Genomic DNA, 26,209 nt, shown 5'->3' on the forward strand with positions numbered 1-26,209 from the left:
CTAATGAGTGATTCATGATTTCAATTAATATTTTTTATTCATATAATTGTTTTAATTTATGTAACTGAACGAATATATGCCATCAGTGCATTTGAATTCGTTTTTGCTAGCCCTTTATATCGGTAAGACGCCTAAAATCCATAGACGGTAGAAGTAAAGAGAAACTACTGCCTTGTGAAAACGTAAACATATCACGAGGACCGCAAGTTTTCTTGAAACGATGTAAGCGAATCTGATTAAAATCAAATGTTGAGTAAACGACGTCTATATTTACGCGGTATTCTCTTGTTGTCGCCTCTCACTACTGTAGTGAGACGCGACAGCAAGAGAATACCACTTAAGTATAGACGTCGCCGTACTCTGCATCTGATTTTAATCAGAAGCATGTCATTCAGTATGCTGTTACAAAATTGGTGAGATCACTAATAGGCTCTGATGTTGATAGTGATAAATATGATAATGATGACAATGATGATCATGATGACTATTATAGTAGTAGTAGTAGTAGTAGTAGTAGTAGTAGTAGTAGTAGTAGTTGGTTATTGTTGTCCTCGTTTTCATTATAAGCATCGGATCCAAACATACTTTTGCAAATTATCGAGTTGCATCATGGATCCTCCAAATTTGGAGAGTCTATGATTGGATTCAGAAACCCAAAGTTGCACACTACAATCACAACATGTATTTTACTTGATTCCATAAAACATATTAAATTATACAGACTAAGCAGATATGTATTTTAAGATCGTACTCAATGCAGAGATATATATCAGGAAAACATCACTGAGTGATCTGTGCCACGGGCGCCAGCCCGATCCTGGTACTAAAGGTCAGGTGCTGCCAACTGGTAAATTTCGTCAATTCTACAAAATCATCACAAAACGTGTTTCGGAGGCTGATGTAGTGATTTTACATTTTTTTGACCCTGACCAAAAATTGGAGGGGGAGTTCGTAACTGCCCTCCCACTGGCATATACGGAAAATATGCTATCTCGCTGAATTATGATACCCACTGCCCTCCAGTATCTATGGTCTGCCCGCCCCCACAAAAATTAAAGCTCCCCTGCCGTCTCCCGACCACTGAAAGTCCCCATTCAAAAATTGCTTACCATTTCAACCTTTAGAAATTGTTACCCTCTAAATACTAGTGGGCGTTTAATCTTCCCTGGAGTTCTAGCAACCACGGCATGCGGCATTCCCTTCCCCTATCTATTTCCGCCGGGTACTCACTACCAGAAATTTTCTCCCCACCCACGGTAAAAACTGAAATTTCTTCCCCGCCCACTATAAATATTGACCTTTTCTCCCCGCTTGCCTTTTAAATTTGCCCGCCGGTTGAAAAACTGCCAACAAACGTAACCGTCACTGGTGCAATCGAACACCGATTGTACAATCGAACACCGATTGCATCAATGACGGTTTGCTTGCATTCAGTCGAATGCCTGTGCATCAACTCAGTTTCTGCAGTTCGGTGGATAGGGTTGTTCTTTAGAGTCCGATGTCGCACTATGACTCGCTTTTGTTACTGAAACTCCCGTCATGATTACCCTGCGCACGCGCACGGAGCTCCATGTCCTGCTGCGTGATCCTTTTTTCTTCATCAATTGGGGTGGGGCCGGCGATCACGACGATTAGGCCTAAACCTATCAGCGGAGGGCAGTATACTATAGATTGGTATGCGCTTGCGCACAAAAGTGGGGAATCCCCAAACATGCAAAACGATACAGCAGCTGCATTCGTGCATTCTTCGCTTCGTCTGTACTGGTGAAACGCACGTGAGATCCGCTGTATCATGTTATCTGCATGCCACAGAAGCAACCTCGTCCACCACACATCTGTCGCATGTAGTAGAACGTCTGCGGCTGTGAAAAGACATTTTGGCATTACGCGGCAAGATGCATGCTGCAAAGAAGGAAAGCCTGCTTTCCGTTCGACTCGCTAGCGACTCCGAGCAACACGCCAACGCACAACCCGTGATCGAGCTGACAAAAGCTGGTTATGACTCATCGGGCGTGAACGTTAGAATTGCCAAGCACTGGAAGGAGTCATTGTGTAAGGACATATCGATTGATACAGTCATCATGACTTTTGCTATTTACAGAAGATGGACTTTTTTGTGGTTTGAACCCGACATCCCGGTTTAACCAGGTTAAACCAAACTGTCTCAACTGCCTACACGACGAAATATTTTATGTACCGTGCCTTCGTGTTGATCGGACAAGAGCAGGCAAGATCTGCAGATCAGCCGGTGCTCGCGCTCGTGATGGGCGGAGGTGGACTCAGTGAGTAATCAAACTTATAAGGTTCAATGGAGATCTGGTACCAGTAAAAGATAAAACTAAATTTGTCAAAAGAAATATCTGTGCCTTCTATTAGCAACAAAGCTACGAAGTAAATGATTACTGTGAAACGACACATACGAGCTGCTCGATAACGAGCGCACGGTGCATCTTTTCCTGCGTACGATGTTGTATTTCCACGGTTGTCCGGCCGGCCGTACAATGCCGTGAACACAGTATCGTACGCAGGGCTTCTTGCGTAGTGTGCAGACAGGGGGGCATCGATATAAACACATGTACTACATGACAGGTTCAGACTGTCTGGTAATATTTTCTCCTTGTCTGTAATTATATTACGGTTTGTAATTTTATATGTAGAGGTCGAGCGGATATATGGCTGCGCGTATTTTTGACGCGTCCATAGGAAATGTAGCGTCAAAACATCAAAATCACGCGTCAACTTGACTATTAATGGCCCATTTATTTGAACACTTGTCACATTGACGTAGAAAGCCAGATAAGCTTTCCATGTTTACATAGTGGGGTCATGCCATTTACAAAAATAAAACAGTGAATTCATATTACTTGTGAAGGGTTTGATCGGAGGGACAGATCACAGTCACCTGTGGTCTATTCCGTTCTGCGTCTATGCGCCCAATAGACGCATAGACGTGTGTACATAAGCCTTATCAGGCATATGTACACACATCTATGGGGTGCATAGACACAGAGCGGAATAGACCATAAGTGACTGAGAACAGATCTTTTTTTTACATCCATTCTGCAACTAAAGCCGTAGGCCTGAATGTGCGCGCGCATCTACTATTCCCAGCACGTACGATACTCGGTCATGAACAAAGGACTGTCTACATTTCGCTTGAAAAATCATCTTTATCCAGGTTTGACATTTTTAATTTTCTGGCAGACACTATGCTTACTTTATCTGGGAAGTAAGTGAATGAAGGTGTGTATTGTGACAATTTTTTGCCCTTTATTGCAATGTTCACAGACAAGGAGACTGTGACTTGATATTGTTACTGATGTTATATTGTAAATATTTCCGTCGCGTACCCGGGTAAAACCCCTTGTAAAATTCCCTCTTCCGCGGACATTCAACGAGAGAAACGCACAGGGCTGATATTTCAAAAACATACAATAATTAATACGAAAATGAGAGTTACTTACACTGAATGTAGTTGCAAATAGACTAAGCCGCTGACTTCAACCTACACCGCAGACACTTTGCTTTACTCGCCATGCAAATAAGCCGGCATATGATAACAATAGCAGTCACCACAACAACGACCTTTGAACTAACCATACTATACAGTGCCGTTTTTATCCCCTGCCGATCTTATCCCCGCACATGCTTTGCCACGATTTAGATCGGCAACAATAGCTGACTGCTAGACATAGTTATTTGCCGAAATGTCAGCAATTTTTCTGACTAGAGCGAGAAAGAACTGCAAGAAAAATACGCTATTTGTCGACGCCTGCAAGTATAAACATGACAGGAAATGGCAAAGGACATGCGTAACTTCAGACAAAGTGACAATCCGATTAAAGGGATTTTTCTCGAAATGTACCGGTTAATGAGATTTATTTACAGCCAATCGATACATTATCCACCTAAGGTAATTATATTACCGTTAATTAATCCTACTTACATGATCCAGGAACCAACACATGCAAGATAGTTACAGAAACCCCAACAAGGGAGGTTTTGATTGGTTTGTTCGACCTTGGATAGTCCCGAATCGACCAATGAGTAACTGAGTCGTCAATATGGCGACGATCAAAATGTGCATTTTCATTCTGATAAATGAAAAAACTACGGAACAATATACTAGCTGACTCATCACTATACGGCGACGGGTAAAAGTGCAGTTTAGTGGATAACTACGTCTTACACTACATGTTGGTCAGGAGTTTCAACATCGTCGATTGAATGTTTACACACTCTCAAACTCGAGACAAAAACGTCAAAATCGTTGATGTACCCAGGCGCCTTATCTGAAAGTAAACTTATACAGTCGGTGTACGTAGATTAAGTTTGCCGGCTTACTTAGTAAACTCTAGAAACCTAGTTTCCATGTGACGATGCAAGATCTGCCTGTCCTTCGATCCTAAGATAGCAGTGGAATGAGTTTCTCCATATTTGAAAGTAAATGTACTTACATAAATAAAGAGTGACATCGGAGAATCGAAATTATTCGTCCCTGACGTCTTCAGGGCGTTTCACAAAATGTCGTCTGGTTTTAATCTCTCAAATTATGCTGCAATGAATGAGTCACCCCCTCCATTCCATGTAGAGGTCTGACCTTCTCGGCCGGAATATTCCATGAGGCATTACCAACTTTAAGTGAATTGTAGAACAAAACTGAATTGGTTTGCGGGGGAGCACAAAACTGAATAGCACCCCTTATCTGGTATTTTTCAACAGCCACCCTTATTTTGACGAATATTGGAAATAAATTGATAAAAAACCCTAATATACAAAATCTAGAGAGGAAGGGGTTAATTCAAAATGCAGTAACAGCCATGCCAATATTGTACACAGCAATGTAGTATATTGTTGTCTGTACCAGCTTGCATTTATTGCAGTCTGAAGCAACGGGATAACTTTGGGACAATATTGTATGACATCAATATTTGATACAATCTTATTTTCAGTTCGGCATTTAGCATGGTTGTACATCCACGAAAATTATTTACCTGGCTTCAAAGGGGCAATTTTAGTCATTTCACGGACCTTGATGATGAAAAAACCACCCTTCTTCCGTGATTGTGGGAACATACATGGGTACAAACTTTCCCTGAGAGTGCCACCACAGGTGAGGAGGCGCTACGTCTCGCCTGAATTACACTTCCTTCTCTCAGTACTGTATAATCGACAAGAAATGTACGCAGTAAAGCAAACGTACAGCAATACAGTACAACGGCGTTTATTACTCTGTATCAAGTTTGTCGTACTTGTTGAAATTTACCTGCCTATTGGGCATGTATTTCCATCTACTTATGGATTACAAACTAAGGAAATAAATGGCATAATAATACATATCTGATTATTAATGACCTCCGAGTATCCTGTACATCATTTAGAAAATTTTCAGGTCAGCGTTAACTCTTTAGCCGCATTCAAACACGGTCTTTCCACCAGGTGACGAAATGTACTTTGAATATAACATGATCCGAGAAGTCCGTTGCATTGTAACTCTGAATCACGGGCCAAAAAAAGATCAGCAAACTCTGGACATGAAAGTAAGGGTAGTGAGATCAATTGAACCCCTTGATAATCAGCATCTCATCACCTCAATTTGCATTACAAAAACAATACTTGCCGATTTGAAATGCGTGCAGGACACTGTGGATGGAGAAAACTAACTTTGTAAACAATACAAATGATATCGACTGAGTATATACCTAACATTTAGTATAAGATCCAGCTTGGATTTTGTATAAGCGTAAAACTGACGAATATAGGGAATCACCTAAACGACGATTGCCACCTAAAGTCTTTGAGTTCTCACTACTTGAGGGTTTCGAGTGCTAATTCGTTATTTTGCCAGGGCTGCCGGGCTGCACGTTCAGTCATCAAGTTATATATTTATTTAATCTATAGAATACACCCTACTTTGCATAAATTTGTTATGATATGTAAGATAGGTACACTAGCCACGCCAATTCGTACTTTCCTTTACCATGTAACGCGTCATCTATACTCCTACGTCCTTAATTCAGAGATTTCTTGGACATCTATAAAACATATCGAAGAAATTAAAGTTCTGTTTCTTGTGACATATGATGTACTCTTATTTCACGATATTTTGTTCTTTGATTTTTGAAAAACCGCTTATATGTTTTACTTTCGAAATCATCACGAAAAATCATGAATGATGTTCAGCTTGCCAAACTAGTCTTTATATATCTGTCAACTGTCATAGTTGTATGCAGGGTTTCACACTATACGTATATGGACGAGAATTCATTTTCAACAATTCGTGTTCCGTAAGTCGGGTTTGCAAGGCTGATGAATTGCATTTCAACGTAGGTTTGAGAGAAGAAAATTACTTGTTTCCCTTTACCAAAAATGCTTATAATATCATTAAATTATGTATAAGAAGTGTCGTTGGTCCTTTTAGAAAATGTACTGGGATCGTCTGAAATTTACAGCAAACGTTTCTCAGCGGTAAAGTTCGTGTGACCACAACATGACTGGCTCCCCATTGCCGCTGGGTGTCTATTTTCAAGCCCATTTAGGTTATGCACTGAAATTTTCTGCCCCTGTATTTGAGGTTTACACCCAGACTTCTCAAAGACATCGAATCCGACCCTTTTACCCAATCATCGGTTTTGTCAACTGCAAGAAATTGGATGAATCTTAAAACCTCTGTATTGCTCAGTCTCCCCCTAAGACTTAGAGCATATATACACGACGTCGACATTGAACTAAAGACTGTCCAAACCAACTAGAGGAAATGAATGCCATCAAGCACAGTTGATAGCTGGAAGAAAGGAGTGTTTGCTTCTGATGGACACGTTTTGGAAACCAGGACAATCTCAATGCGACTATCTGAATAGTAACATAAGGTTATGGTCGCAAGGGGAACCTTGATGATCTGATGCGTCGTATACGATGGTACTCGTGGACACTCGTGATGGTTTAACCTTTGTAGCCGTGGAAACGCAGTTATCTGTGCGGGGTAGCGTGTATCTATGCGGGTCATCAAAATGTCAACATCCGTGGTGGGGCTGGATTGACCTTTTGATGACCCGCATAGACATACGCCACCTCACCACGGATCATTTACAGATAGCTGCGTTTCCACAGCTGGTTTAGCGTACACCAATCACGTTGGGATAATCTGACAAATGGCACATGTGCTTTTATGGAACGCCGTAGCTGTCTCAGGTGGTGCATTTATATTATGTGATATAGTGTGCACGTTATGTCATGTAGTCTTTACATTATGTGATGCAGTTTGTTATTACGTCATGTAGTCTTCAAGTTTGCATTATGTCGCATTAACTTGTGATTATATTCTTTAGTTTTTCCATTACGTCATATTTATTTGTCTTTATGATATGCAGTTATTCCATTATATGGCGTAGTCTTGATATTATGTTGGAATGTAATCATAATTACAAGTTTATACCACATAATGGAAAGACTGTACAGCATAATGAACGGACTACTCCATAGTGGAAATATTACCTAACATAATGCCAGGTTTAGAACACATAATTGAATGACTACGTATTATAATAACAACACTACAACACATAATTAAAATATTATACGAAATAATGAGAAGACTATATAACGTAATGGAAATTCTGAATAATATCTTAGGGGCACAGCATAGTATAATGTAAACGCATCCCCTAGCTGTGGCTTTCCATATGCTTTCCTCTAAAACATAATTCTGACCTGTTTTGACTTTGGTCGATTTAAATGGTTACACGGGACTCTGATAATATAGACGACTGAGACGACTAAATAAAAAAATATGTTATTAACCGAGTAGGCCTAGACAATAGAGCTAAGCCACGTGGCCTGTATATACGTACCGGTAATTTTGTACAGGGCCTAGGGCCCGTACATGCCTTGTCTTCTGAGAAGGTCAAAGAAGGTCAAAGAAGACTGTGGTCCGGCCAATACATGGCTCGTTGGAACACATAATCATTGGAATTCGAGATCTGGTGTTCCTGAACGATGGGTTTTCCGATTTTAAAATATAAATGTAATGTGACGAAGGCCCATCTATCATACACCCTGACATATGTTCCCGTACCATTAATGTTACGTGCCCACGCCGGTTCAATGACACGTGGGCGAGGGCATGGACTCGGAAGCGGAAGTTTGTGTTGGCGTTTAATTACCATCCAGATTAAGAGCCTTTGACTCTCCAATCTCAGAATATACCCCAAAGATGACCATCAAAATATGCTGAAATCGTATATTATCATCACTAAAAGACGTGGCCACGTTTGTCTTAGGAATTCACAGTATACCGACCAGAGATTAACCCGTGATACATCAAGATGACAACAACATGGGAATTATGGGAAAATTTGAAAAAGGAAAATATTGTTACAAACATAGGGGCCTCGATCCCCGATGATGGTGATGATGATGATGATGACGATGGTGATGATGATGATGGTGATGATGATGATGATGACGATGGTGATGATGATGATGATGATTAAACATTTAAAAAATGAAGAAAAATAAAAATATATTTTGACTCAGTAAATTTGTTGATGTTATTTTTGTTGTTGTTGTTGATAGTATTTGGAGAAAAGGACAAGGTATGCTGCAAAATTCAATACAGCCCAAATATACACATGCGCTGCAAAATTCAATACAGCTTAACTATACATACGCATATGTATGTGCGCGTGTGTGTGTGTGTGTGTGTGTATGTGTGTATGTGTGTGTAGTTAGGCTGTATTAAATTTTGAAGCACATGTGTATAACTATGCTCTATTTAATTTTGCAGCGTATACTTTGTTCTTTTCTGTAAATACTATCAACAACAACAATAACAACAACAACAAATTTACTGATTCCAAAATATTTTTTTTTCTTCATTTTTTTAAATATTTAATCGTCATCACAATCACAATCATCATCATCATCATCATCATCATCGGAGATCGGAGATCGAGGACCCTATTCTACAAACAGTCATGCCAGAGTGTTGCGAACATAATAGTCTAGGCCCTCGACTCTGTCTTTTGGCCTTCGTGAAAAGAAGGAGTCGATCCTAGAATACAGACATAATATAACTGACTATAATAGTTGACCCTAATTGTCAAAAGATCCGGTATAATTTATTGCCGCCGTCTATGGACGAAATGGTTGGGACGTCCACACATGGCGTAGGGGGCATTGCTATTTTCAGATTCTAATTCATGTTGACATCCTACAGTAGGATGGGCAAACCAAAACAAAAAACAAAAACTGTTGCATGAATATTTTAATTACTAAGAAAATTTGGATTCGGAAAAAATACCACTTATTCAACCTGCCTGCTGTTTATTTTACAGAATAATAATTTATCTTTCAAGTCAAAGAGCTGTACGAAAACCTTAAAGAAAAAACTCCATTCATTGCATATTTGTTTTATTTCAACTTGAAAATTTCTCAAGATAACAACATTTTTAATATTATTATATCACCAAACTATTTCGGGTTGACAACCAACATATTTTAAAGACTAGAGTGATTTTATCAGTAAACCACCTGAGAAAAGGTGGTTGGGATCGTCCGATAACTTGTTGCATTCCGAGCTTCTTCCTAAACCTCTTGTTAGCTTGCTTTGATGTTTAGTAAGGAGATGCCCAATGATACCGTTGACAACTTGACTTTATGTAAATTAATGAAAATTATGATAAAATCTGCTGTTGTGTATTTTTGGGTATTTCGCGTGTGTTTGGTCAAAATTCTCCTTCTAAACCACTGCCCCAGTTCCTTTGATATCTTGTGTACAGAGTCCCCGAGGATGATATTATTAACTATAGTTCCAAATATGGAGAAAACATACACATTTGTATTTGTGTGGATAATTCTTTAATTTTGGTCAAAAGTTCTTCAAAACTGCTGGCCTAATTTTTGGGTATTTTGCTTAACAGGTCCTCAGCGATTATTTCATGTAAATTTATCCAATTATTTTGAAATCGGCAGTGTTGTATTTTTACATCTTTCGTTTTTGGTCAAAAATTCTTCTCTTCAAAGGTATATTATTCTGTTGCCATTTGATTTTGTCAAAGGAAGTAGCATAATTGCAAAATATAATTTTACCACTATTTCAAAAAATACTAAATCATACGCTGAAAAATATAGAGGAGGGCTTACTCATTCAGATTTTTGCTGATATTAAATAGCATAACACTCGTGCTATACTTGAAAAACTTATCGAAATTATCCCCGTAGTCTAACTTTTCAAATTTAACAGCGGAGGTGTGTTTAAGTTTGCCGCTAGGTCGCATGAAATTTTACAAACCACCTTTCTTCACCCACGTTTGCAGAGACAGTTTCTTCTACGTTTGGTTTTCCTTCCCACTTGCATAGTTTTCACTGATGTGTTTCACCTTTCGATTGTTTCTGTGTGTCAACTACAGTTTTATGGCGAGGCACATTGTATTGCCTTGTAATGAGAACTGTCAGCAATATTCAGAGCAGTAAAATGGCACGATTTGCGAAAATGTGCCAAAACAATCCTTGAGCTGTTAAGATCTTTCTGATCGTCGTTTCCGTGTTTGGGTCATTTCTAACTCTATCTAACCATACTAAACGATCTTCCACCAAAAGTCTCCCTTGAGTTGTTTGAATATTTGGTATCCAGTTTTTCAGCACCCGGCCGATAATCTTTTCAAGTTACCAGCGAATGTTTTCAGTACAGTTTTGAAAATGTATTCGTCAATAAGATTAATTATTGCACATTGCAGATTACACTTGATGCAAGTCGGTTATAATGTAAAATAAAATCGTTTCTGCAGGTTGTAACGCATTGATTGATGGTACTTTTTGTGTGAAACACTTTGTGTTAGATTGTCGCAGTACAATCAGAACTGATACGCTGTATTCGCATCAGATCTTGCAGTGCATTTGCGCATACTCAGGGTGGAGGCGATCGGCAATAAGTTTCTGCGTTGCGGTCAGAAGAACAGTAGCGATTTCTCTAATACGTCGCATTAACCAAATCATTATTTATTCACAGACTTGGACCGCGTCTTAATTGCAAAATGTCCGACTATAAAAAAAAATAAAAATGAGAAGAACTTAAAAAAAAACCAAAGAAACTTTACCAGAAATGTACCTGTGTGGTATTAAATATTTTTACCATAATTGAAAGTCATATATAAGTGGTAGTCTATTTGATTTTCAAGTTACATATTACTGTGCATATGGGTTTTGCCTTTACTCGGGATTTATTCCTCCGCACTGAGAAATAGTCGGGCAGTACACCTTTATATACACGTGTCAAATTCACCACAAAGTTCAGTTGATCAGATAGACCGACTTAGACTATTCCATGTTAGCAGACGTTGAAATTTTCCTTCCATTGTCGCAGGCGAAGAACATCTTGCTCAGCTGTCATGGTACGTTTATTTTAACTGGGTTACTGGTTTCATCGGAGGTTCATTGAAAAATTCACTATATATCGCATTGCATAAAGATTCCCAATATCTCAATGCTACTGCATCGACACAGAGTTTTATCGCTTTCATAAAAACTGTTCTTTTTTATCTTACATCATAAACAAAGCCTCTTTCCCATGACAAGCGAGTTGGAAGTTTCTACCTCTATGCTTTGAGCAACTACCATACAAGAGACTAAAACTTGTCATCTCCAATCGACATGTGTTTTTGTTCAGATCAGACAGAGCAAACCAGCCGAATGAAACCGCAGCAATCTCATTATCTCATATTTCTTGAACCATAACGCACGTTCTGTTTTAACAAATGAATCGCTGACCGCTGTCGAACGTCGAACGCACAACGTTGTATACGCTGGCGCTCAGCTTCATATAGGCATATGAAGCTGAGCGCCAGCGTATGCAACTTTCACCGGTCATAGTACCTATGCGTAACCAACTCCGGAACATACAAAAAACACTTCTTTCAAAACAATTGATGAAAAATAATGACCAAAAACCACGAAGGGAAATGCGAGTAAACGTACTGTCTAGTATACAAGAATGGTCAGACCGTGATACAAGGCATTCCAACTGACAGACTGCAAGGCGCAATACGCCTGAGAGATGAACCTTACAATTCTGACTCCCACCATTGGTGGCGCTGTGCTCAGAATGACAGGGCAGTGTGGCACGGTATGGGCCTCTTCGCCATAATTTAACGATTTCCATTTTCACATCACGAATAACACACGCATAGAATGTACATTCTTAGAGAAAAACAAGGTATACAGAATCAGAACGAAGTAAATACAGTAAATTATTTTTGTCAGCAGAGAATTTATCTAAACTTCCCGCGATCGACGATAGATATTTGCATCGGGAGAATGGATAATCGTTTTGTTGCTTTAATTGTTGTTGTTTTATTCTTTACAGGTGATTGGCTACACAGTTAGTGCTATGTTGAATGTCAGTATACGAAAGCTATTTTAGTAGCTCTGTTTCTTGCTTAATAAATTGTCTACCAAAAATGCATTTTATCCCGAACCTGTCCATAATTTTGGCACTCGACTCTGCGTCCAGTACCAAAACTACGACGGAGAGGTTCTTGACAAATAATATATAGTGAGTCTCTGTTCTTACTGGCAAAGCAATATTAAACTCCGCGTCTCTTCTGCTCTATCTGAACTAGACCCCTTCGTGACAGAGAAAGAAATATCATAGAAGTTGTTCAAGGTTGGTTAAGCTATCTTAAAGCTCTCATGTTGCATGAAGTATTGACAGGTACAGTTTGTACAAATACGGGACCTGGCATCATTTGATCAGCCTCATCCGGAGAGCCTTGTCCGAAGAAATCTCTGTCGAAATATCGGATATACTTTCGCAGTGTTTACCTTGAAAACGATGTCAGTACGGTGAAGACTTTTGAAACAATTCTAAGAATCGTTGAGAAATATAAATTGATTTCTAAAGACTTTCATACTACAGAGCTAATTTTGCAATCGATCGGTCGGCAAACTCATATTTAGAACGGAGATACAAACTGCTGGCACTTGTCATGCTTGTTCGGTATATTGCCAAATACATAGCTCGAATGAAAGGGCATCCTCGTGCACTAGCAACGGAATTTCCAGTCTCTCCTGTTAATGTTTTAGTAAATAAATGTGAACATTCAGCTCGGATGAGAAAGTAAGAGACTTTTAAAGATTCTTTCTCAAGTGCAAGGCGTGGTACTACTGTAATGGGCAGCATCAGATACTTGAACAAAGCAAGATGTTATTATCGGGAATACCTTTACAAAAAATATACACAGACAAATATTATATGGACACACATACGCGATATAAACATAGTCTGGTCTACATATACAATACATGTATGTATGTATGTATGAGTGTAATGTATGTATGTATGTATGTATGTATGTAAGATATGTATTATTATGTATGCCACGCGTGATGTCACTACTTTCAGTAGCTGTGATATCGCAGCGGTTCATGTGGCGTGTATCGAACGCGCTCGGGTCATTGGGGCCGGACTGAGGCGATGACCCAAATGACCCGAGCGCGTTCGATACACGCCACAAGTACCGCTGCGATATCACAGCTATTACTTTCAGTAGCTTTAGACATGTTCTAGTTTTGCTTGACGATGCTCTAAGTGTAGGAACATAGCTCTCTTGCATTAAGCGATAGCTGACTTACACGCTCAGAGGTAAATACTATACTGCGATGTAGGATTGCACCATACGATACATTTATATTATAATTATTGCATGAACAGTTTTCAATGCTTGGGGAACGCTGACCTACGGTGCAAGGAAAGTGAACTAAGTGATTAGATGCCTCCAACAACAACAACAACAACAACATCAACAACAAAACAAACAAACATCATCATCATCAACAACAACAACAACAACAACAACAACAACAACATCAACAACAACAAAGGGATAAACGAACAAGGAAGTAAGCTACACCAAATTCGATCTGATAGCTCTGTACGCGTTGCTTGTCATGTACAGGGCGAAGGGTCACAGACTTCCTTCTTTCAATTCTTGTTAGATTCTCTCCTACTGCCTAATAATTGCTGTACAACTCAACATGTAACGTATTAGCGATTTAGAGTAACCATTTATCTCAAACGAGGGAATTGTAGAATGTTTGGCATCTCGATATGACAGTATAGCCAATCGCGAAAGTCAAAATTGCCGCGGACCTAACTTATTTCAACCCGGGCCTTGTATATATTAAAATCATGGTTGAACTATCGCGGCACTGAGTCTGAATTGTCGTCGTGTTACCGGAGGTACACTCACCTTCGAACTTTAACTCGTGTCCGTCAAACCATGTTTTCAATTTTGCTCTTCGACCAGATTCAAATTTTGTAAACAGCACAGTTTTAAATTTGTTTTGTACACAACTTAATACTCCTTGTTTCAACCAGAAGGGCATCGAAGTTCCTGGTGTGTGACCTTTGACCTTCAATTGCCTTATGTCCTGTCCAAGTTCCTAGTAACGATCGAATAATGTCGTTGTTCGCAGAAAAATTTTATAATCATGAAAAGGGTAAATGAAGGGTGTGTGTGTGTGTGTATATATATATATATATATATATATATATATATATATATATATATATATACATCTGCTGTTTTCTGTTATCTATTTTACACTATATTCATACACTACCACGCTCACATACTCACACACATACATACAAAAATACATACATATATACACATACATACATAATAACATACACATATACACATATATACATACAAACATACATATATACACATACATACACATTAATGCATATTTGTATCAAACGGAAACATAGATTTGGGCTTTACGTAAAGAATGGGTGTGTTCCGATAACTAGGTGTTTCGACAGGTTGGCATATTTCAAATATCTAAGTCTGAATGCCATCTTCTCTTTCAGTCTTTTCGGTCGTATTGAACTGGGATAGGTTCGCCCCCGTAGAACATTTTTGTGAACTTAATACGCCCATGGCTACTATGAATACACTGCATCAGTAATTTTTATCAATTCGCTCAGAAGTAGAATTAGCAAACACGCAAGACAGATATGAGCGTTGAAATGCTTACGACTTGCATGGAATGTGTAAGAATGTGAATGCAGACAAGAACACGGCCTAATAGTAATTGGCACTGACACGGTCTCTCCGTCAAGTTTTCTAAACTGGTGTCCGCTAGGGCCGTTCATTACATGTACCCTCATTCAAGAATGTGGTAACTGGAACAACCGGCCTGGAGCTTGAACCTGCGAACGGATATCAGCTATAATGCGCAAGATACATGAAAACCAGCAACTAACTTTTGAACATCTCGAATTTAACGTACTATACGCTCGGGAACATGTTCGGACTATCAAATTTTTACAATTCTTTTCTGATCTCCCACTTGATAGAGGTCATTTTGAAGCTTACGTACAAGAAAAATTTTTCACAGTCTTAGTGCTTTTGAAAATCGAAAATTTTATTTTTCCCTATAGAGTTAAGACTGGAATGGCGGCCATTTTTAATTTCAAATATCGGTTAAGCGGTAAATGTTAGGTAATTTGTTTCTCTTGAACCAAATTTTACACTGTATCTGATCTTTATCTTGATTTTGTAAGACAATCGTTGAGAGTTTAACGGAGAAAATTTTAGAAATAAATCGTCATATCATGTCTTTTTGTCCCCCGCTTTGAGAACTATACAAGACAAACGTGCCGTTTATCTAGGGGTTATTCTAACAAACACACGGTGTTAATAACTGTTATATGTAATTTTACGTGACCAGGGATACAGCCGAGTCGCTTGCAGTGATACCGAGTCTTTTCTTTTTGTCGCACGGCACTTCGTTTCTGTGCATAACAGATCGTCATGCACCGGGTGCGGTGTCCACTCTCCGAGTTAGAAATTATAGTGCAGTTGTGCAGGTAGTACACTAGACCAGCTGAAAACAACACTTTTCTCCATTTTTATTAAAGTATTTCACTGTGGTTTTGTTTGCTCCCTATGCAAAGGTTCGGACATGAGTTTCTTTGTTGTAACGAAATTAGTATTATATCATACCAGTATATTGATGGCGCAAATACAGCTATCTGATTGGTCGAGACGTGAAAAGAACTGTGGTATATTCACGATATAGCATGGTTGGCACATGTGCGAGCTTTTGACAAGAGCAAAAATCTTCTTTTTACGTTCCATACCAGAATTTCAAAAAACTGCTATGAATAGCAATAAACCAAGCTCGGCGACGGTATACCACTCGGTTTTGATCAGTTCACTTCATAATATGAACGAGCGATTGCTTAAATACGTGAAAGTGTGGGTAATATTACAGTTAACGCTGGCTTTGTCTACCTTAATTGAAAAACCTTCATCAAAGACAGTGAAGCAATGGATCCTGTTGCATGAATTGAAATGAAATGAAATTAAAGGAGGTTCAAGGTTCAACAATCGCTGTCAAAGTGGTCTGAACCTTGTCTAGAAATCGATGCTGGACGTAAACTTGTGGGCCTACATTGTGCTCGACTTGGCATCATATTCAAAAACTTCTTCCCTTCAAAGTTCCTCGTTTTCTTTATAAGCGCATATATGTTGTAGGTCGCAAAGAGTGGAACAGAAATACGATAGAAACATTAGGTATCCTGTCTTACTTTGTGATATAAATCACAACATAAATACATTTGCGCTGCCAACATTGGTTTTCATGACAGATTTACGCCTTCAAAGATGTCAACTGCTGATTGAAGCGTTGCCATTTGGTTTCACCCTGGCTCTCTGAACCACAGTACTAGAGATTTCCCATAATACATCATGATTTGTACCAACGTAGATTCCCCTGTGAAGTCTACCATGTCTCCCGTGTGTAGTTAAATTCCTGGACTAGTTGTAAAGATTCTGAAAATGTACTTTTAAGGACACCATTCTTCTCAATTCCCATTTTAAAGGATTAAGAAAATTATGCTTGATTGAGAGAGGAGATAGCATTTTTGTAAATTTTCCACTGATTGTGTCCTCAGCCATACTGAATAAAGTGATGGAAGTAGGGAGACTAGTTGCACCTGCTTTATGAAACAAAAGATATTGATTTTTTTCAAATAGAAAAGACAAAAAGAAATTTACATGCTAACTTTTTTCACAGAATGACCCATTTCAGCTGGTCATAACTTGCTTCCCAAAACTGTGACATTTGTAGTACCTGCAGAATGTGACTTTTATGGTTATTTACCGGTTTCTTTGAAATTTATACTACAATATTTCAACGTACTTTTAATAAATATAATTAATCAATCATCTTGAGACCTCACATTATTGCTTTTATGCTGAACTGAAAAAGTTATAAGAAAACTAACGTCGTTGGTACAAATCAAACATGATTGTGGGTAATTTATTGTACTGTGTGAACGTCCTTTATGAATACAATTCACATGCACGAAGAAATTACGGCTTGGTTTCAATTGCTGACCAATCGATGAAGATGTACAGAAATATCTTGATCAAAATGCCTGCGGACTAACCTACGGAGTCGCTTGTGAAAGTTTCAAGAAAATGACAATCTGCAATGACGTCATCTTTTATTTCTACTTGTGCAAAAATCAAAATAATTCGGCTAACACTTTTCCGCCCATTTGTGGTTCTCTACCTGAATTCGGGGAGCCGCCCCTTGAGAACACGCCACTTTTATCACATGCTTCTCTTCGGTCGACATTTGTCAGATACGATAGCCTGAACTTCGCCCCACCCACATGCAGCATTTCGTAATATACTGCATGGTGCATGTCTGGATATTGGGGATAACAGATTTTAGCAGATTAATTAGGAAATATCATAGTTAAAGAAACTTGGAATTGTAAAAGGTCAATCTGTGAATACAGCAAGTAGGGGCGTTGTTTGCAAAGAAACTCGTTCTTCCGACTCTGCTCGCTTTTTTCAACCATCTGGTACTTGTATACCCAGTTGATAACTATCGAGTAGGTAAAGTATTACAAGTTTGAACTTTAGACAATCACGTTAGATGTTTGAGCTTGTATTTTGGTATCGTGGATGGTCATCAGGTTTGAATGCGTCAGCGAAATGTAATGATATGCCTCTTTCTCAGAGCGACTTTGCGATAAATGTGGTAAAGACAAGTCCTGATTGCAAGATGCAGGGTTCCGGTTATAATTATGAGGGTCAATTGACCCAGCTCGTAAACTCAGTTCGTAAACTGGGCATCGCAAGAAACAGCACAACTGTGTCATAGCTAAGAGCAAAGGTCACAGTATATATTCACCTGTGGAGTAAACTTCCTTCTATTAAATATCCAGTCATGATATATACCCTTTTGACAACATCATAGCTTTATGTTCCGAAACAGCATTGAGGGATACTGTGTCGAAATTTTCATAAAATAAGTTTTCGACGACGATAAGGTCAACAGTGTGCCTATTTACCATAGCCATATCTTGAGTCATTTAGCAAGCTGTCACACATACTAATCACCCAGAGACGGCTTCAGGTTACTCCTGAAGTTACAACCTGAAATTCCATTCCAATGTTACTTCTTAAACTTCTTTTAAAGAAACACGTTACTTATGTGAGGACCCCTGACAGCAGAAACCAGAGAGGGTCTTATATGTGCAAGGGAATTCTAGTTTTCGATTGGTTTCATTTCATTTCACAGTGGAAGTCTTTAAAGCCAACTGAATTGGTATTCGCCCTGTTTGTTTGTTGTGCTGCATTGCAGCAGCTTAGCACGGTTGACATGTAACGATGGTGCATTGTGTCGCTATAGCTGTGCAACTCAGTCCTGTCAGAAGAAAACGGGAATGTACCTATACCGACAAAAGCAGTCTTTTACTCACCACTGGATATTCCGTAGGCGTATCTATATGTTGCTGCGTCATCTACACCAGTGATAGCAATAAATTGTGATATGTAAAGTAAACTGGAGAACAAAGGGTTATTCGGTCCCTAATTTTGATCGATATAGTACGACTGTCCTTGTACATTGATTCTAATTAAATAGGTTGAAGTCCGACCCTAGCTTGTGTCAATAACCGACGCGGAGTTTGTAAGGTCAGATCTTGAGGTAGTTATTGTATCTCAGAATTTAAAGTTACCTGTATCGGCCAATTTCGGGGCGAACTTCGCGAATTGTCATTTGCAGAACCCCACGATGTACAAGTAAGTGTGAACCTTGCTTCTACGAGTTTACATAATATGCCCTACTTGCCAAACATTCCGCTGGGTCAAACATTCTCCATGAAAGGCGCGACATTGGTCTTATATTTATTATCGAAAATTTCGTCGAAGGTGTCTAGAATATTATCTTAGGATGAGACCCATGGGCTTTAATATGGACCCTATTATCGATTTATCGGATAAAACACAACGTCAGGTGCCAATGTCGCGGTATAATATTATTCGCTCGATAAGCGAGATAAAATGATATTGTCCTCTTTCATTTTTTTCCAGCTATCGTCGTCAGTAGTAAGGCGCATCATGTATTTGTCGAGATTCCCGCCGCATTAAATGTTTTCACACGAATGCCTGCCTCTACAGAAATCGAAGTAGTCGGCGTGCAAGACGACAATGCAATGTAAGGACAACAGACAACACTTTCCAGGGTCTGGACATTGGCACAAGCTCTACAATAGTTGAAGACCCTTCTTTTCCAATCTAATCGACACTTGAAGGCTCTATTCTACGCACAATTTGCGACGCACGTTTTCTTGGTATACTATGCTAGTTCCTTCGCATTGACCTTGAACCTCATCACCTGATGCGACCTTTTGTCATTTGCATCAGCAGCTGTTTTCGTATCGTCAACGCGTCCCTGATGCGTCTTTATATTGTTATCGGAAGGATAACAGAAGGTCAGTGATTGGTTCAGCACAAGGTGGGCCTAATTTTGTACCATGATACAGCTTATCACAATGATTGGTTCAGGATAAGGCCTTACACATCACGATCGCTTAAAAAAAGGGTGGTCAAGGGTGGTCACGTTTGAAGATACTATAACTTCGGATTTAATGTGCTAAGATTTGTAAAGAAGTTTGATTCAAGATATAGATAAATGATTTTGGTGCACGTTTACCAGGTAATTGAAAAATGCATGTAAACCCTCGTGCGTTTGAAACGAATGCGGGTTATTCGATAAATTATTTGAGGGTTTGTTAGATTTTTTATTACATTAAGGCTTGCTCACACGATAAGTCGGGACGAGAGAGTATTGCAGAATTGATATTGTCTTTGATCGTTTCGAAACAAAGGAGGAAAACATTGGAAGTCCTTGACGTGTAAACTTCTCAGAAGCTATTTGATACATTGACAAACTTGGACACGTCATGTTACAAATTAAACATAAACTGATAAAAAAGCGAAAACTGAAATAGATGTATACGTCTATTGTCAAAGTGTGATATTTGTACTTGGTTAAAATCACAAGTAAAGTTGAAAACTAGCCGTATATTCAGTGCAAAATGCTTCGGTTTCGTAAAAAAGTTGATCAAGTTACAGTGAGACAAAGTTTGATTACGATTCTCATGATTCAAAACTGATCTCATAAAATTTTGTTCAATTTCTCAGGCATTTTCGAATTCCCGACGTTGAGGGAGCGGTCGGCAGAATACGGCTCTTTTGACTGGTAGACGTTCAGATCATATGATCTCTACATTTAACCTGACACCCAACGTGACCGTGAAGGAATGCAGGACCCCATGGAGTTGTTGTTATCTTACCCAACCGCACTGAAAACAGTACACCAGACTGGGTTATAGTCTCGGATTATGCTAAGGCTTCACTATATAGGTGAGGGATCGACCATACTATCTTGAGAGAAATTACAAACGACCTCAAAAGAGGGATAAAACTGCAGCAAGTGAAAATGAATACAGTAAAATATTGGGCAACCAATATTTTACTGAATATTTTTCCTCCTGCTGGTCGGCCAATATTTTACTATCTTGAGAGAAGTTGTTCAAATTGGATCGAAATTGCAGATTTATAGCTCTGTTGCCTTCGGCTCACAATATTCACTTGATAGGCAGCTGAAAATTTGGAACTATAGGCAAAACTTTCAGCATGCTCTACTTGTACACTGAAAAACATTGTCAAATCTTCATACAACAAAAAATACTCTGCATCACCGTCCCCAAGGTCATGTTTTCGGAGAAAAGTCGTAACGACCATCTGCAAATAGCCAGCTTCAATCCCAAAAAGAATGATTTCGATATGTAAGTCTGTAATTTTTTATGAGTCTTTGACAAGCTACAAAGCATTCATGTCATAAGCCGTATATGTTAGATCTGTTCATCGTTCATAGAAGTTAACGGACAAAGTTTCCTTAATTTTTGTCACTATATAATGGCAGCATAATCCAGCTGATTCATGTGATGGTGATCGATATGTGTCACCTGATAACTTGAGAGCACCTGAACGGTATGCATGAACTGGTGCCAAGGTAAGATAACATACGTGCGGAGATGACGTCATATCTACGTAGACGAGACGGAAAGAGCCTCTCGGCGGAAGCAGTTTCTTTACAGTCGACGACTCTACCTTATGGAGACTCGCATACAAGTTTTACAATATTTCGATGGAAGAACATTTCGAAGTTGTAATTATTTAACCGCGATCACTTTTTAGAGTGACAGTAGTGTAAGTCAATGTAGATGTTCAACTGTATGTTCACACCAGCTTGTAAGTTATTTGATGCCGTACTTTATCACGTCGTGAGAAAATTACTCAAAATTAGACGTCATTTGAAACCATTGAATACTCAAGCGTGGGAAATGTCCCATGCTGTTTTAATAACGTGTAATAAATAATACAAAATACCACATCAGCGTAGCTTCGGAGTCAAAGTAATATTTCAAGCTTTTTTATGTGTGTGATAGGACCTTGTTAGTTATTCTCTGATAATAACAATCGATGGGGATCAAATTGTATGGTGATTTTTTACGCCGAATTTACGGTTTTATCAAAGATAATATCAAAGACGAGCAGTCTTTTCTATGAAATGATGACAGTAGACCAACGTACGGAAATAACCCCGATTAGCACTGTGACATCAATTCAACATTGTGCGGCGTAGTGACGTATACGTGGCACATACGTCACCACACACAATTAACAAAAGGGTCATTTACAACATTACAACAATGTGTGGGATAGTTGACCTTTGATGTTCGAGGAAAAGTTGACCGAGATAGTGAAATTAAACTTCCGGATTACGTGAAACAGTTGAGCGTATCTTCGAAGAAACACTGGCACTGATCAAGACTTACATTCTTACAATACAACTCTAAGAGAAGTCAACTGTTGAAAATATCACGGTAGTACGGTGAAGTTGTCAATTACATTACTGGTGACCTTTGTTGACCTGCAGTGTTGTGGGTTCGCGTATATTCAAGTAATTTATAAATTGTACGACGTAAAAGCAATATTAGATTGGTGCATACTCACATCTTACGACTATTTGCTACTGCTTCCAACGCTCGTTTTTGCCGTCGTTTATACGTCACTGAAGGAACACGTGACAAAGATGGCTTAAAGGAGTTAGCGACATAGTGCACAAGGGGCGAACCATAAATTTTGAGGGTGTGCACTTTTTGGTCATAAACCAATGAAGAAAACAATATTTTGTGGAGTCTAACTATCGGTAAGGTCTTGAACAGGTACTACTGCTTTTACATGTAGGTAAAAGTTGAACAAACATAGCTACTAAAGAGTGTGATAAATGAGAACTTTACGAGTTCACCTTTGAAATACAAATAATGACCAATTTTGTAACAGTATTGCGACATCAAACGATTAAAGCTGCTTGTACTTGCTAATTAATATGACACATCAACATAATGCCTTATTGGCATCTACGTTTACACCGAACTTTTGCATTTATAGATGTACATGAAACGAAGAGAATCGTACCGAAACATTTGGAATATTTGTATATCGTGATTCAAGTAGATCAATATTTGGCCACCGCTGTAAAGTGTAGAGCGAAGAAATCTCATCTTCTGCCCATGATGACCAGAAACAAGTTATCTGCTGTGTCGGACATATGGAATTATTCGCAATTCATTGAAAACTTTCATCATGCATTTTACCCATGACCCTTCAAGCAGTGCGTTGGCTCAAATCATAGGCCCTAGAAAAAGACCATTGACCCATAGGGTCTGTACAACTTTTTCTACAGAATGTAAAAAATGTCATTTTTTCTGAATTTATGGCTGATTTGTCAATCTTTATGAAGACTGCATGATTCATATTTGAAAGACGTGCAACCTGTGAACCGCGCACAACTACATGTGTACTCCGGTGTTCACAAGCAGCGTTGTATTTTACAACAAAACATACAACGTAAAACGTTCGGTCTGAATAAAACTTACATAGATACGTTTAAGGTAATAAATAGATTTCACCATCCGCAAACAGACTGTATGGTACTATGAGGTTGTATGCAACATTACATCGTACATGTGTGACATCATTTGCCTTCTTGATCGATCCGGATAAGGTATTGTTTGATATAACAAAAGCACAGCATTTATATACGCAGCGACAAGCATACCGCCACGTCTACATGCTTTGTCTGTGGCTTTGTGCAGTGTTTGCGCTCTCTGCTGTTCCATTGACCCCAAAACAACTGCAAACGGCACGGACATACACATCCAATGTCAGGCGTTGTGCATATGTTGAAATAAAACTAACACCTGTCAGAGTTCATGCCTTCAGGCATGGATGTATTTTTTATATCTATGCTTCAGGTGACTATTGTTGCAATATCATCGATCGTCATAATACTGCGCTGTGCAACTGCAACGCTATAGTGATGAGGGCGCCTACCTGTTTAGCTGTTTGGGCTGCTCTTCCGAGTTGCAAGGACGCCGCCATGTTAACGATTAACACAAAATATTAAACGTTGAACAAGTAGCCTAATTTTTCTTTGGATAACGATAACGATGTCTGTCGGACTTGACGGACGGTACGCCACGACGGTATTATGCGTAATGTTTATGTGTACTACAGGTGAAAGGCGAGGGTAAACAATGACGTCATATGTATTGTGATGGCATTGAAAGTGGGAAAACCCCATTGTGACAATCGGGAATTTCCATACAGTGACAGTCTTACTCTTAGCGGAGCAAGGCCAAGTTGCTGCAGGTATATCAGGACCAGGTCTGTTTTTAAGAAAACTCGTAGGCCCACTGTTCCGCAATGAAATCATGGATGTGTGTTGTTAGCACAGAACTGAATTTCTGATGCTTTACCGTCCCTACGTCACTAACGCGAATACTTTCTTGTACATTTAGTTCAAACTCATAGTGTTTCCATGATAATTACATTGTCGAGGCATGTTTAAAGTGGAAGGTCACCCGTTCAAAACAAAAATTTTCGTCGGTGTATTTTTATTGTTTCTTATGTTTTTTTTTTGTTTTTTGTTTCTAACGACGATACATACATATTCTTCACTGCTTTCAGTAGAGACGATTGACCATAAACGCACATAAAACATGGCAAAGTTAGCCATAATAACCGTAGCAAAAGAGGCGAAATCCTATCCGGGATAAAAATATGTTATGACTTCCAGCGGTAAATTTTACCCTCCAGCAATAAAATTAGGTAGCACTTCTAAAAATATGGTTGTAATGTGAAGTGTACATTTATTTCTCCCCGCGGATAAATGCTGGTTTCTTTTTGCAAGTCCACTCTGCTGCATTCAGTCAGCATTCATGAAAGAATACCTATTTATGAGCTACAGTAGAGTTGGTAAGCTACAGCTCTGTATGGCCCAAATCATCGAATCGCGCACCAGTAACATCACCAAGAACAGTAACCTGATTTAAAGCCAACAAGTATCGGGGTAAGACAAATTGCTAACTCCAAGGCGCCCGCCAGTACTCACAACACTATCAAACACTACATAGGACTCTTGGTTCAGAACACGATATCCTAATCATGTACGATCCCTCAGCAACAAGGCTTACAGCAATAGCAAAGAATTATCAAGATACGTTTGCAATATCCAATCCAAAAACATGCCATTCAGCGTATCATGGTCTATTCTATCTAAGGCTATTAAGACTCAGACAAATCTAAAAGATGTAGACAGAGAAATTTCTCATTAATAATGCCAATGAAATATCGAATAAGAGTTCTGAATTCATATCCAAATGCAGACACGAGAATGAATATTATCTGTCAAACTTCCGCCTACCAACATACCAATATTCGATTAAAGATCCATCAGTTGATCACGTTGTGCGTGAAACTCAAACTCGAGTGATATATATATATATATATATATATATATATATATATATATATATATATATATATATATATATATATATATATATATATATTATATTTTAGGGGAAAGCGTACTACACATAGTACAGTACACATAGTACGTCACAGTGTGACATTAAAGGAAGAAATAAGGTAGATAGATAGATAGATAGATAGATAGATAGATAGATAGATAGATAGATAACATTGCAAAATATTGTAACATAGCAAAATATTATAACAATAAGGTGGAGAAAGTGATAATTTATGCTGCTGACGTATTTGCATTCGCTTTGTTGCAGTGCCAAAGGCGAAAACCGGACGAAAACCGGTCGTATTTTTATACGACGAGACCAAAAGACACGACAGGCATATAAATCTCATACATTTCAAACCTAACCAGTCAATCTGTCGCTTTCATCGACACATACGTCGTAGCTGGTGTCTATGATCGAAAAGTGCATGGTTATCTTTGCTGGTTGAAGCAAACTAATCCTCGAAATAAACACCAGGTTTGCCCGATCCCCTACTTCAGCTATCGGAAGAAGATAGCATCCATCCTGGCTGAGGCAGTTTAACAACGCTATAGATGTAAACGCGTTGTGAGCATAATCTCCTTACTGATGCAAAATTTTCAAAGTCATTATCCACCAATCCATCCATCCACACACACACACACATGCGCACACACATTCACAACGGATAACATTGTCCAGGGTAGTGTAGTCTCCCTTTTGAGGGAGAGTCCCTGGCCGAATAAACACCCTCGGCTGGCGAAATTGTCTGGACAACTCAGGTAACGGGCAAATGCACAAACCTTACCGCTACAGCACACGACGAAAGCACATGACGCTTAAAACGACGTGCAAGCCCGGCCATGTCGTAACTTGCATTCTTAGTCCCTTTCATGCAGTTTTGCTGATTTTACGACAATATAAAATCACTACTGTCTACAGTTCATGCTGAGTTGTGATTTTAATTTTAGT

At 39.0% G+C, this 26,209-nt stretch overlaps 1 protein-coding gene and 1 long non-coding RNA gene across 15 annotated transcripts in view; one reads left to right on the top strand and one right to left on the bottom strand.

Annotated features, from left to right (window-relative positions):
- The window catches only part of LOC139135030 (serine/threonine-protein kinase TBK1-like), a 115,010-nt gene that overhangs the window by 25,673 nt on the left and 63,128 nt on the right, over positions 1-26,209 (bottom strand). The window contains exon 1 of one of the 14 annotated variants that reach the window (XM_070702200.1): positions 23,778-23,950. The exons of 7 other annotated variants lie outside the window; for them this stretch is intronic. Coding sequence is in view for 1 of the 7 variants with exons in the window: in XM_070702198.1 (XP_070558299.1) it covers positions 14,247-14,382 (136 nt within the window). In the remaining 6 variants the exon portion in view is untranslated. Of the gene's footprint in view, positions 1-3,464; positions 3,545-4,457; positions 4,479-7,850; positions 8,029-14,246; positions 14,416-18,790; positions 18,919-22,394; positions 22,526-23,777; positions 23,951-26,209 lie in introns of those variants that run through there. 6 more of the 14 variants (XM_070702206.1, XM_070702210.1, XM_070702198.1 and 3 more) reach the window with 6 other exon arrangements.
- LOC139135034 (uncharacterized) lies at positions 1,641-21,764 on the top strand. Its single transcript, XR_011552917.1, has 3 exons — positions 1,641-2,282; positions 19,404-19,804; positions 20,517-21,764. It is a non-coding gene; the product is annotated as an uncharacterized lncRNA (long non-coding RNA).

Source organism: Ptychodera flava, chromosome 6, assembly GCF_041260155.1.
Source record: "Ptychodera flava strain L36383 chromosome 6, AS_Pfla_20210202, whole genome shotgun sequence".
In the NCBI taxonomy this organism is placed as follows: Eukaryota; Metazoa; Hemichordata; class Enteropneusta; family Ptychoderidae; genus Ptychodera; species Ptychodera flava.